Source organism: Rutidosis leptorrhynchoides, chromosome 4 (genome assembly GCF_046630445.1).
Source record: "Rutidosis leptorrhynchoides isolate AG116_Rl617_1_P2 chromosome 4, CSIRO_AGI_Rlap_v1, whole genome shotgun sequence".
In the NCBI taxonomy this organism is placed as follows: Eukaryota; Viridiplantae; Streptophyta; class Magnoliopsida; order Asterales; family Asteraceae; genus Rutidosis; species Rutidosis leptorrhynchoides.
Window position 1 is genome coordinate 592,101,015 of NC_092336.1, and position 14,113 is coordinate 592,115,127.

Sequence of the window (14,113 nt, forward strand, 5' to 3'; positions counted from 1 at the left end):
TGAAACATTATCTCCTTAAAGTCATGTTGGGTTGTTAAGGTTTTTTTATTTAAAGATAATCTACATATTTGCCATTTTTAGATTTTAACTCTAGTAAAGCAAGGTCATATAGGATGAAAATATTATGATCTCATCATTAGGATCAGAATCCCATAGATCTTATGCAAGATCAATCCGTTTTTGTACATCAAGACATAGAGTAGCAATATATTAAGATCAAGATTAACTAGTCCTTACTATTCTTTTAGAATAATGTAAAACAACAACAAAACTCAATCACATATATGTGGGATATGAAAAAAGATAGTTATAATTTCATTACTCAATAGTCTTCAAATTTCGAACGTGACACCATAAGCATGCATCGAACCGCATCACCACTACCCTTGTTGTAATCAATCAAAGAGTAAACCTACACCACCAATTTCCTTACTAAAATAATCTTGCCATTTCTGCCATATTGGACGGATTGCATAGATGAAGGAAAACGTCACAAATTTTAGAATGCTGAAAATGGCTTCAATTAAAGACAGCTAAAAGAGTATTCTAAACTCAGATCAGTACCATGACAACTTTCATTCTCGAAACTTACCATAACCGGTAAGTTGCAATAGTCATTCATTTTTCTGACATAATTCCACCTAAGCCTGGTGCTTTTAATTATTCTTCCCCATGTGCTGTACAATTTTTTTTTCTTCAATATTGTTAACACATCCAAAAACATCACTAAAAAATAAAGTAAAAACCATGTACAAAAAACAGAAAACTTACATTATTACATCACATTACATTACTCAACAAATGAACTTATTACAAATATAATCACATCAAGAATCACGCCCAAACAAATGCTAATACACCCAAATCCCTACAACTTACAAATTCTCATGCCCTAATTCATCCACCTGAGACACCAATGAAAGAAAAACAATTCTTAAAGACAACATCATCAACAATTGATGTACAATAACATACAAAACACCTCATCATACCCAAAACCATCCCATTTATTGTACCCTAATTTCCCCCATTATTGAACCAACAAATAACAATGATTATAATTCTTACAGACATTTCATCAAACACGTATTAGGCACTAATTACAACACCATTCCCCACCCCATTACACCCAAAATACTTCTCTTTCTCCTTCACCTTCATATACTCATCCAATTCCTTCAACCACAAATCCGCAAACTCGCAATCTTTGCACGCTTCGAACCATGGCCCACCGCTCGTATAATGTATAGCTTTCGGGTACGTACTCACATCCCCATCAACAACCTGATTATGCCCAACTAAAAAGTTCCATACAAAAGGAACTTCCCCAATGTCCTCATCATCCAACCACATAAACCGATGCAAATACGCCCCTGATTCCTTATTCACAATCTCCGGAGTCAAACCCTTATTTTTCGGATGACCGCAATTATACAACACCATCGAAGACCAATTCTTTCGCGGGTAAACCGTTTGAACAGCCCCGTCCATTTTCGTACTTTCTTTAGGTGTATAATCATGTTGTACACACATTACAGCGTACTTATCATCAATCAAATCATACAATTCTTTGACATCAGACAAATATAAAAAATCACAATCTACAAAAACAGCCCAACCTTCGTAACCAGCTAAATACGGAGTTAAGAAACGTGTGAATGAGAATTCAGTACTTTCTAGTTTATTACGTTCCCGCCAAAAAAGTTTCTGATCACGCAATTGTGATTGTTTGATTGGAATGATTTCGACGGGGATTGAAGATCGTTTTGAGATGGAGTAACGGCATACCTCGTAAGCTATGTCTTCACGCGTGTCGTAACCTACGAAGAACCGAAATGGTTTTTGTTTTTGATCGACATTGTTTGTTAGGACAGATTGCACCGACGTCATTGCAATTAGGAACTGAAATTCAGAAATTCAATTTTAGTATTGTGAAATTGAAACTAAAAGAAGATTAATAAACACAAATTAGGGAAATTGATTACCTGTAGGAATGAAAGTGAAGAATGTAGATCTGGATTTGGGGAATTGGAACAAAGGGATCGTTTTTTGGGGGTTTTTGAGCGATCAAGGAAAGTGTTTATGAGAGTGGAAATCTTGTTGATGTTAATTCGTGGGTGATATATAGTTGGTTACTAGACTTTAAGAGGTTACTAGATTTTAAGAGCGGCGGGCCCTAATAAGACTAAGTATAAAATTAAAACGAACTTATTAACATTATCGAAGTCATATTAATATAAGACATCATACTTGATAATAAAACAAACAATGTTTTTCATTCAACTAATGCATTAAAGTCTTAGTAAGGATTGTACTAAACATTAATATAGACAGAAAGCACGTTCATTAAAGTTGCTTTTTGAAAGATGATGAGGGTTATATGCATTACGATATTCAAAACAGTCACAAATCATAGTATCATGTTATCATATTTATATTCATTATAACGCCTCATACATCTGAAACATACATCATTAATATTATCAATCATCACCAATATTGTTTTAGCTGTATTGACTCTTTGACTTCGTATGATTCGAGTCTCTGTATTAAAGACGAAGCCCGCTGAAAACTGAACCTCCAAACTCAGTTTTAGTTAAAGTTTTTCCGTGTATGTGTGTCATATTTTGCACAACATGGGAATATGATGGGACTTTTGGCACTAATGCAATAGCTCGTTCAACTAGAAGGTAACACACCGGACATGCTGAAACATAGAAAACTATCACAAAATTAGTATTCTTGAAAGGTGGTAATTTTGACACGTTTACCTATAAATTGTTTAGTTAGTGTCTACATGTAATGGGACAAATTAAAAGAGTCAAAATAGGTGACGGTTGACCAAAACGAATTCATATGATTAGAGTTACAACCTCTGAAATTTATTTATTTAAATAACTCGTACGGTTAGAGATAAGTAAAGTTAAAAGATAGTGTATAATTGAACGGGTCGAATGGGTCAGATATAATGGTAGTCGCCAAAAACATAATTTAAATGCAAAAACATCCAAAACTATTTTATTAATTACATATTGTAACTTTATAACTTTTGTAATCATAATAGACACATGGAAGTAAACTTTGTGACCTGAAACCGATTTTCAAATATAGACAACCCGCCCATATTACCACTTCCTTGTATTTCCCTTATACCATTTTCTTTAACATGTTATTAAGTATTGATATCGGAGGAGAGAACGAAGCAAGTGAATATTCTCAAATGAATAAACAAAATAGAGATGGGAAAAACTTACGATGTGGGCCCGTTCTTTTTTTATCAGCAGGATGCGGTGGTAACGTAAACGTCTCACATTAATTTTCATGACATCATCATCATAGGTAACGGTTGAGCCATAATTATTTTATCATTAGTAACATTAATCTTCTTTACGTACATGAGCAACCGATTTAAGTTTTCGTTAGATATTAAGGCAAGGTCAATTGATATTGCTTTAAACATACATATATTTCGACGCAATATCATTTATATTTCATAGGCTTTTAACGTTTAAGAAGACATTCGATTCATATTTTACGAAGAAAACGACGAAAGTAATACACATGTTAAAGTTAGAAGAAAAGACGATAAACGACGAATTTAAACCAATTATATATCGAGAAAACGTTTATCCGAAATCAAGAATAAAAGACAAAAAATAAGCAAGTTCAAGATGATCGAAGAAAAAGAGTTCAAATGAAAGTTCCAAGTCAATATACGTTAACACGGGGTCAACAGAGAACAAAAATAGAAATAAAAATAAAAAAACTGTCTTTTACTCTTACGCGGATCGCGTAATTCTTTACGCGGAACGCGTAATGTTGTGGCCAAATTCCAGATTCCATTTAACTCCTACGCGAAACGTGTGGATCCCTACGCGAAACGCGTAATGTTGAGGCTAGATTTAGATTCCAAGTTCACGTGGGACGGTTGTTTTTAATATATATTAACCATACTACAGAGCACGCTTAAGGGAATAATCAACTTTTTCAGATACTTTACAGAAAACCCACCAATACAAGCACGCGTATACAATACTCACCTACCACTTCTCAACTTATTTATATTGGAGAACTGCTATAATTTGAAGGACACATTTTTACAGGAGAGAGAGCAGAGAGAGATATCACAAAATTATTTTACTAGTGTCTTTGTTTATTTCAAGTACTCAGTATCGTTTTATTTTTATTTCAGTTCCAACTAATTTCAAGTTTCAAGAATTAGGATAGTTTCAATATTAAGGGTGTATTGTTCGTGATTAAGGGTATTATTGTTCGAGTGCAAGGGTATTATTATTGTAATTTTCTACCATTTGATGTTAATGAAAGTAAAGATTTTCGTAAGTTTATTCTATTAAAATTATCGTTATCAATTTTTATCGTTATCATTATGTTTGTATATTTATATTTTTATGTCTACCTTAGTATAATGAGTAGCTAAGTTCCCATAGTGTTTGCTTAGATGTAGAGCCCTAGTGAAATGGATTGTTATCATTTGTAAATATTAAAATGTAACTTAAGTATTTTTAACATTGTGCCTAGCTAAAAGAACCATTATTATGTAATTAGATATTTAATCCTTGTCACTTAATTTATTAGAGTCAAATAACGAAAGTTATTTTTATTTATATAAATTAAGCTTTAACATTAAAAAATGATTTAGACGAACTTATGAATAAGTTATTAACACTAATTTAGAAATAAAGTTCGGTGGTTTGGGTAATATCATTAATTATTTAATAGTGAAATTGTAAAAAGGGAAACCGTTATGATTTGGGTTTTGGCGAAAGTTAATACTGGGTTAGGTCTCAATTTAAATACTTGGGAATAGTAAACTATCTAAATAAGATCAAATGAAAATTAGATTTAATTTAGTTAGTCGTAACTTTATATATTCGAAAGAAAATATAAATTTGTATATTAAAACATTTTAATAGGGCTTAAATTCAAAACAATCCATAGATCTAGAGGTGAAACATTTAAGTGAACACTCCCATTTATATATTGCAAATTATTATTAATATTTCTACGTATTATTTATTATTCAGAAAAAAATCAAAATATAAATCAATATACTTCAGTCTTAATACGTACTGTTTTGTCACATCGAATAAAACATATGCGGATCGTGTATACTTCCACACGAAACGCGTAGTCCCAAAATATACGCGGAACGCGTATACATATACGCGAAACGCGTACGTATAATAACAGTACTGTTAAGAATTTTGTTTAAAATCCAAGTTTTAATTAAATCTTTTATTATTAATTTTAAGTATTTAATTTATAATTAGTATAATTATTATAATTATCTTTAATTCATCTTTAATTTAATTAAAATTTATTATTTAGTTAATTTAAATAATTTGTATTTTATTTTATTGGTTAAAACAAATTCCTAATCATTTAGTTTTATTACAAGTTATTGTTTTACTTATTACCATTCAGTAATACAATTGTTTTATCATAAATAGTATAATTTCATTTAGTTCACTTATAATTTAATGATTATAAATCCCGTAATCTTGTAATTTTATTTATCAAGTAATTTAGTTTAATTAAGTTATTTTTTCATTATTGTTATATTATATAATTCCTAATCCAAAACCCTCTTTAATTAAGTTTAACTTCAAAGACTATTAAAAACCATTAAACACTCCATCTCCCTGTGGAACGAATCGGATTTACCTATAAAACTAAACTACGCGGATAGGACTAGTTGCCTATATATGTGTAAAATCAACCCGAATTCATTAAGACACCACATATACAATAAATCAATTCGTGTAACAAAACAACTCAAATTCGTTCAAAAATAAAGGTTACGTTTCAGCACATCAACTTTTTGGCGCCGCTGCAGGGGAGTTGGCAGTTAAATAAATAGTTAATTTTTCTGATTCGTAGTAGTAGTTGGATTTGTACGTGGACTGGGTTATTGGAGCCAAACAGTACCCAATTATATTGGGACCAAACGAATCCTGCCCCTCTGCTGCATCTTTTGGCTATTCGAAACGTGAGCAAAATCAGAAGGAAAATATGTTTGTTTAAAGGTTTTTATCATTGTTTTTATGTTATTCGATCCTTTTGTAGGAATTCAATTCCTAGAAAAACTTTTGTTTTGGTGTTGTGATTGCATAATAGAAATTAATGCATGAATTTACGTTCTTCCAACACCGATTTAACTCCTTCATATCCTGAACCCGAAAGGGAATTTCACGAACGCTTAAGAGCTCAAGAAGTAGAGTCTCTCGCTGAGGGTTTAGAATCACTTTCATTGGATTCTAACTCTGAACCAATTATTCAATTAATCATAGAGCCAGTTATTAAAGAAGAAGAATAGATGGCTGCTACAAATCAAACGATGGATGCATTAATGAAGGCAATAAGAACAGGTCAAGGCCACGCAATTATTCAACCTACGATGACTGACGGCTTTGAAATAAAGGGTCAATTTCTACACATGGTGACTAATACATGCCAATTCGGTGGAGCTCCAAATGAGGATGCTAACGAGCATCTTCGTAAGTTTGTAAGCATTTACAAGCTATTCAAGATCAAGGATGTCACCGATGATATCGCATGTTTATAAATCTTTCCATGGTCATTAAAGGATGATGCAAGAGATTGGCTAGACTCATTACCATAAGGTTATATCAAAGATTGGAATGATATGATGGGCAAGTTTTTGTCAGAGTTCTTCCCTGCTTCAAAAGCAGCAAAGTTGCAAAGTGATATAAATCACTTCAAGCAAAAGCCTAATGAGACTCTTTATGAAGCTTGGACCCGATTCAATAAAATGCTTAGGGTATGTCCTCAACACGGGTTGAATACATTCCAAAAGGTCCAAATATTCTACAAAGGAGTCAATGTGGCTACTCGAAAGGATATAGATGTTGCAGCAGGAGGATCAATCATGAAAAAAATGCCTGAAGAAGCTCACACAATCATTGCCGATATAGCAGCACATTCTCATAATTGGCATCAAGAGATGGAGTTCTCTAGATCAACAACTGTTGCTAGTATCGAAAGCAACGATGAAATCGCTGCTTTAAAAGTTCAATTGGCAAATCAAGGAAGGAAAATTGAGAAGGTGACCAAGGAAATGCATGCTATTAGGGTAGGGTGTGAATTATGCCAAGGTCCTCACCTTACTAGAGATTGTGATCAAACAACAATGGAAGAGCAAGTGAATTTCTTAGGTTACTTGCGAAAAGGTGAAATGAATTTCAACGATTTTCCGGCGGTTGAAGCAATGAACCGGAAATATCCTCCTATCAACAGCTACCAAATAGAAGGACCTTCAGGTTCAAACAATAATTACCAAGGAGGAAATCCGATTTACCAAAATAACCGGAATTTCTCAAATCAAAATCAAAGAAATGCACCACCAGGTTACAATCACCTAAACAACCGAATTCAACCTCAACGAAATTACCAAAATAATTTCCAACACAATCAACCACAACCACAACCACAAGCACCTATACAACCACAACCCGAGAAGAAATCCGATTTAGAAGATCTTTTGAGAGATTTTATGGTTAAGCACGAGCAAACTACGGAACTTCAAACTCAGAAATTCGAAATCAACAAGCTACGATACAGAATTTAGAAAGAGATGTTGGAAGGATCTCACAGTTACTAGCAGAGAGACCACCAGGCGCTCTCCCCTCAAATACTCAAGTGAATCCCAACAACAGTCAAACAAGGAATGAGCAAGTAAATTCCATATCCACGAGAAGTGGGTTAACTGTTAACCTCGATGTTCCAAAGCCTCATGTTCCTATTTCTATTCCAATTCGAAATGAAAAAGATTCTTCCATGAAAGAGGATAAAGTGCCAACCACAAGTGCACCTAAAACTCAACCGCCATTAAAAGAATATAAACATCCAATTCCATACCCACAACGTTTGAAGAAAGATAAATTACAAGCACAGTACAACAATTTTACCGAAATGATTAAGCAAATTTATATCAATGTACCACTTGTAGATGTTCTTGCGGGTATGCCAAATTATGGAAGGTTTATCAAGGATCTCATAGCCGATAAAGGTAAATATGAAGAAGTTTCAACCACATTCCTCAATGAGGAATGCTCAGCAATTTTGCAAAAGCAAAAGATGCCACCGAAACTCGGAGATCCTGGTAGTTTCATTATTCCGTGTCTGATGGGAGATTCAGTAATGTACGATGCATTAGCTGACTTAGGCGAAAGTATCAATCTTATGCCACACTCCTTGTACTTAAAACTAAACCTAAGTGATCTAAAACCAACTAGGATGTGTATACGCCTAGCCGATAGAACTTTTAACTATCCTATTGGTATTTCCGAAAACCTACCGGTTAAAGTTAATCATTTAATCTTTCATGCCGATTTTGTTGTCCTTGAAATGGAAGAAGATAGCAAGGTTCCCCTAATTCTAGGGCGACCTTTTCTAAATACCGCCGATGCGATTGTGCGTGTTAAAGATAAAAAACTTAGTATATGTGTAGGGGAAGATAGAGTTACCTTAAACATAGATAAAGCTATGAAACAACCTATCTCCTCCGATGACGAATGTTTTAAGGTAGACATTGTTGATTGTTGTGTTGAAGAAGAATTACAAGAATTACTAAATGTCGACACCTCAAACTTCACCCCAATAAGTGAAAGTAATGAATTTGATGTAGAGCTTGAACTGGACGAATTGTTGAAAGTAGTCATTGATGAAGATTGCTGTGAGGAAGAAATTCTCAAGGAAGATGAAACTTTTGAAGAAATTACTGATGGTAATAGGTTCCGGATAAAATCTTCCTTGAAAGAACCACCAACCTTGGAACTTAAAGAACTCCCGGAACATTTGGAGTATGCTTATCTCCAAGGTACGTCACAATTACCTGTTATAATTTCATCAAAACTCTCCGATAACGAAAAGAGTGGGTTAATGTCCGTTCTAAAAACTCACAAAAGGGCAATTGCTTGGAAAACAACCGATATTCCAGGGATTAACCCAGCTTATTGTACTCATAAGATTCTAATGGAAGAAGATTTTAAACCCGTGGTACAAAGGCAACGAAGGTTAAACCCTAACATGAAAGAAGTTGTCAAGAAGGAGGTTATCAAGTTACTTGATGCCGGGTTAATATACCCTATATCCGATAGCCCGTAGGTTAGTCCCGTTCAAGTAGTACCCAAGAAAGGGGGTACAAGAACAGTCACTGGTTGGAGAGTCTGTATAGACTACAGTCGTTTAAACGACGCCACAAGGAAAGATCATTTCCCACTTCCTTATATTGACCAAATGCTAGAACGTTTAGCGGGAAAAGAGTACTATTGTTTCCTTGATGTATTCTCCGGTTATTTTCAAATCCCCATTGATCCAAAAGAACAAGACAAGACAACTTTTACTTGTCCATTTGGTACCTTCGCATTTTCAAATTCCCATTGATCCAAAAGACCAAGACAAGACAACTTTTACTTATCCATTTGGTACCTTCGCATACCGACGAATGCCGTTCGGATTATGCAACGCACCAGGCACCTTTCAAAGGTGTATGATGGCAATATTTCATGACATGATAGAAGGAAGTATGGAAGTCTTTATGAACGATTTCTCTGTTTTTGAAGACTCCTTCGATTCATGCCTTTTAAACCTCGAGCCAATGTTAATTCGTTGTGAGGAATCAAATCTTGTTTTAAATTGGGAAAAATGCCACTTCATGGTAAAGGAAGGCATTATTTTAGGACACAAGATTTCTCGAGATGGAATGGAAGTAGACAAAGCTAAGATCAATGTAATCTCAAAGCTTCCTCCTCCAACTAACGTTAAAGGAATTCGTAGTTTCTTAGGTCATGCGGGATTCTATCGACGATTCATAAAGGACTTTTCCAAAATCGCTCGACCCATGACTAAACTTCTTGAGAAAGATAGTACATTCGACTTCAATGACGAATGCTTACAAGCTTTCTCCATTCTAAAAAATAAAATTACGAATGCATCTATCATAGTATCTCCCGATTGGTCCAAACCATTTGAACTAATGTGTGATGCTAGTGATTTCGCACTAGGTTCCGTTTTAGGACAACGCCAAGATAACAAATTTCAACCAATATATTATGCAAGTAAAATACTAACAGGAGCACAATTCACCTATACAACTACCGAAAAAGAACTCATTGCAATTGTATTTGCTTTTGATAAATTTAGATCATATCTTGTGTTATCCAAAACGATTGTTTTTATCGATCATTCAGCCCTAAAGTACTTGTTCAAGAAACAAGATGCAAAACCTAGATTGATACGTTGGATTCTTCTCTTACAAGAATTTGATATAGAAATCAAGAATAAAAAGGGTGCTGAAAATCTCACCACTGATCACTTGTCTCGTCTTGAGAATCCGGACCTAGAAAAACTAGATGAGTCAGTTATTCATGACACTTTTCCCGATGAGTTTCTAATGAGAATAGAAACCGAATTTGAAGTTCCATGGTTTGCGATTTTGCAAACTATCTCGCTGCAGGAGTATTAATTAAAAATCAAACGTACCAGCAAAAGAAGAAATTCTTTGCTGATTTAAAGTTTTTACTTCTGGGAAAACCCTAATTTTTTTTGAATAGGAGCGGATCAAGTTATCCGCCGATGCGTATATGGTAAAGAAGCTCAACAAATATTGGAGCACTGTCATCAAGGCCCAGCTGATGGTCATTTCGGACCTAGTTATACATCTAAGAAGGTTTTTGACTCAGGTTTTTATTGGCCAACCATTTTCAAAGATGCATACCACATGGTTAAAATATGTGATGCATGTCAAAGATCCGGTAACATCTCAAAAAGGGACGAAATGCCACAAAAAGGCATTCTTGTATGTGAAGTATTTGACATTTGGGGTATTGACTTCGTGGGTCCATTTTCCGCATCGAATAAATGCAAATACATCCTTGTGGCAGTTGACTACGTTTCTAAATGGGCTGAAGCAAAAGTTTTACCCACAAATGATGCCCGTATTGTTGTGAACTTCCTAAAAAACCTATTTTCACGTTTTGAGATTCCAAAAGCATTAATCAGTGATCGTGGAACTCATTTTACAAATCAATTACTCGAGAAAGTACTTAAAAAGTACGGAGTTAATCATTGTTTCTCAACTTCTTACCACCCTCAAACGAGTGGCCAAGTTGAAAACACAAATCGAGATCTTAAACGGATTTTAGAAAGAACGGTTAAAAATAATCCTAAAATCTGGCATCGAAAGTTAGATGATGCGCTTTGGGCATTTAGAACTGCATTCAAAACGCCCATTGGTACTACACCTTTCTGATTAATTTATGGTAAGGCGTGTGATGTTAAAGCGAAGGGGTACAAAATAGTTATATTTTTACTACAAAATTACTATTAAATACGATACAATTTTACACAAGTTATTTATTTATTTATAGAGTGGATATACCTAAACCTTGCTACAACACTTATAGGCAGTGTACCTAATCGTACAGTAGTGTAGTTTTTAGTAAGTCCGGTTCGTTCCACAAGGATCTTAGCCAAGTTTAACGCTATATTTTTAAAAACTATATTTGTAAAAATATAAATATATATATAAGTAGTATTATTCTTATAAAAAGGGGGTTTTTACCGTTTAATGACCGGTTTGTCGATTTTAAAATTTAAGTCGCAGTTAAAACCTAATGTAAAATATTAAAAATAAATATAACTTAAATTAAAGCGTAAAGTAAATAACGATAAGGAAATTGCGATAAATAAAAGTGCGATAAATAAAATGACGATAAATAAAATTGCGATAATTAAAAAGTACGATAAATAAAATGACAATAAATTAAAGTGCGATAATTAAAAGTGCAATTAAATATGAAATAAAGGAATTATGCTTATTTAAACTTCCGTAATCATGATGTTTGACATGTTGATTTTAGTTTATTCCCATGGGTTAATTATCCTTTATTCTGGATTATTCACTATGTCCGTCTGGTTTTTGTCCATAACAGTCCATCAGGTATAAATATAAAGTGCGAGTGTCCTCGTCAAATTATCCTTATATCCGAAGTCAAATATTCCAACTAATTGGGGACTTAAACTATAATTACGCGAAGTGTCCTTGTACATAATTCACCCCTGTTTTAATAAGTCCATTAACTATTAATCCATTCCCGTGTCCGGTTAAATGAACGATTATTAGTACTTATAAATATCCCGCCCATTGTGTCCGATCGAGTGTATATGGTTATTTATAGGTACGTCCAATTGTAAATCTTTATATTAAATTAACGAACTATCATTCAATTAAACAAATATAAAGCCCATTAATAGCCCATAGTCTAATTTCCACAAGTGTCGTTCTTTTGTCCAAACCCCAATTATGGTACAAAGCCCAATTACCCAATTTTAATATTTAGCCCAACATCACGATTACTTCAATTTAAATAAGCATAATAATAACTTAGCTACGAGACATTAATTTAAAAAGGTGGAATATAACTTACAATGATTAATAATAGCGTAGCGTTACACGGACAGAATTTCGACTTACACCCTTACAACATTCGCTAACATACCCTTATTATTATTAAAATTAAAATTATATATATATATATATATATATATATATATATATATATATATATATATATATATATATATATATATATAATACGTTAGAGTGAGAAGAGAAAAAGATGTGTTAATAAATGGCCAGAACACGCGAAATTTATAGGATGTCTGCTGCTACAGGACACCATGCGATCGCATGGTTTTTGGCCTTCCTGGAAATGCGATCGCATGTCCTACCTTTTCAGCTCACATGTCTTTGTTTTCTTCTTTGCCGACGATTTATATATATAATATAATATATATATATATATATATAATTTCAAGAATTATTTATATATTATATTATATTTATGTGCATAGTTGACTTGTAATTTTAGCTCCGGTGCGTCGCGCGTTAAGAGTTGACTCTGGTCCCAGTTCCGGATTTTCGAACGTCCTTGCGTACAATATAATATCTTGTATTTTGCGTTTCGCGTCTTGTACTCTTGTAATTTTGAGACGTTTCTCATCAATAATTTGAACCACTTTGATTGTACTTTGTACTTTTTAGCTTTTTGGTCGTTTGCATCTTCAATTCGTCGAATCTGTCTTTTGTCTTCACCTTTTATTATTTAAACGAATATCACTTGTAAATAGAGCAATTGCAACTAAAAGCTTGTCTTTCTTGAGGGATAATGCTATGAAATATATGTCCGTTTTTAGCATTATCAAATATTCCCACACTTGAGCATTGCTTGTCCTCAAGCAATATAGTCTTGAAATAAAAATACTAGAATCACTTCTTTATTATTCACACTTTGTACATCAGTGAATTCTATGCGGCGGTATGAACAATGGTAGTAGCGATGTAGTTTACAGTCCCACATGACTATGAAAATTTAGATCCTTAAGGAAATTGGATCTTTATGAAAACATTTGATCTTTTGAAAATTAATCTAGCTTTTACCCTAGATAAGTTTTCCGGAATAACCCTTCATCGGTGTTTGCAAATTGTTTTTGTGGGTTTAGTGGGTTTCAGATTTGAAAATTTTAGCTCAAAACTTATGGTTTTGTGTCACCCACTTGCTATCCTTGTATTGGAAAAGCAACAAATCCAGTTTACTTGCTCCGTATATTACCTTTCGGTAAACTACCGTTCGATTGTAAAGGAAAGCGTTGAACAAGCAACTGTTAAGGCAATGTCCCATGACATGCTTTTAATTATGGTCTATAACGTGTCGGATGCAATTACTATCGTTGGTAGAAGCAATAGTAAAGATCACCCTATAGTTTTTAGGTTTGGCACAAGGTCCTGTCTTCGACCATGCTATGCAACCACCGTTCTTACGGTTGACACCCGATTTGGTTCAGGTGACTTAATGAATTTCAGGTGAATTCCTAGAATTTTACGTTCAATGGTAATGAACGCATTAAAAATGGGTTTTTCAGAAAACAAATCGGTTTGTAATTTTGATCAAAATATTTTCTCGTTGAAGCTCGAGTTTAGATATCTTCGAATTCCATGAGTTTGTAATTCTCAATCTTTAAGGTCAATCTCAAGGATTGAGTAATATCAGGCTTAAAAGCTGATTTTTGA

The 14,113-nt window shown here is 33.7% G+C and overlaps 1 protein-coding gene and 1 long non-coding RNA gene across 2 annotated transcripts in view; both read right to left on the reverse strand.

The window, feature by feature from the left end:
- Positions 1–784: 784 nt before the first annotated feature.
- On the reverse strand, positions 785–2,077 carry LOC139845608 (protein CDI-like). The gene is made up of 2 exons (XM_071835869.1): positions 1,986–2,077; positions 785–1,902 (listed from the first exon to the last, which is right to left on the reverse strand). Exon 2 carries the CDS (start codon positions 1,888–1,890, stop codon positions 1,090–1,092), a length of 801 nt encoding a protein of 266 aa, XP_071691970.1. The 5' UTR covers positions 1,891–1,902; positions 1,986–2,077; the 3' UTR covers positions 785–1,089.
- A 299-nt stretch (positions 2,078–2,376) lies between these two features.
- LOC139845609 (uncharacterized) overlaps positions 2,377–14,113 on the reverse strand; it is a 59,889-nt gene continuing 48,152 nt past the window's right edge. Inside the window, exon 6 of the long non-coding RNA XR_011758402.1 lies at positions 2,377–2,707. This is a non-coding gene — a long non-coding RNA (uncharacterized lncRNA). The remainder of the gene's footprint in view (positions 2,708–14,113) is intronic.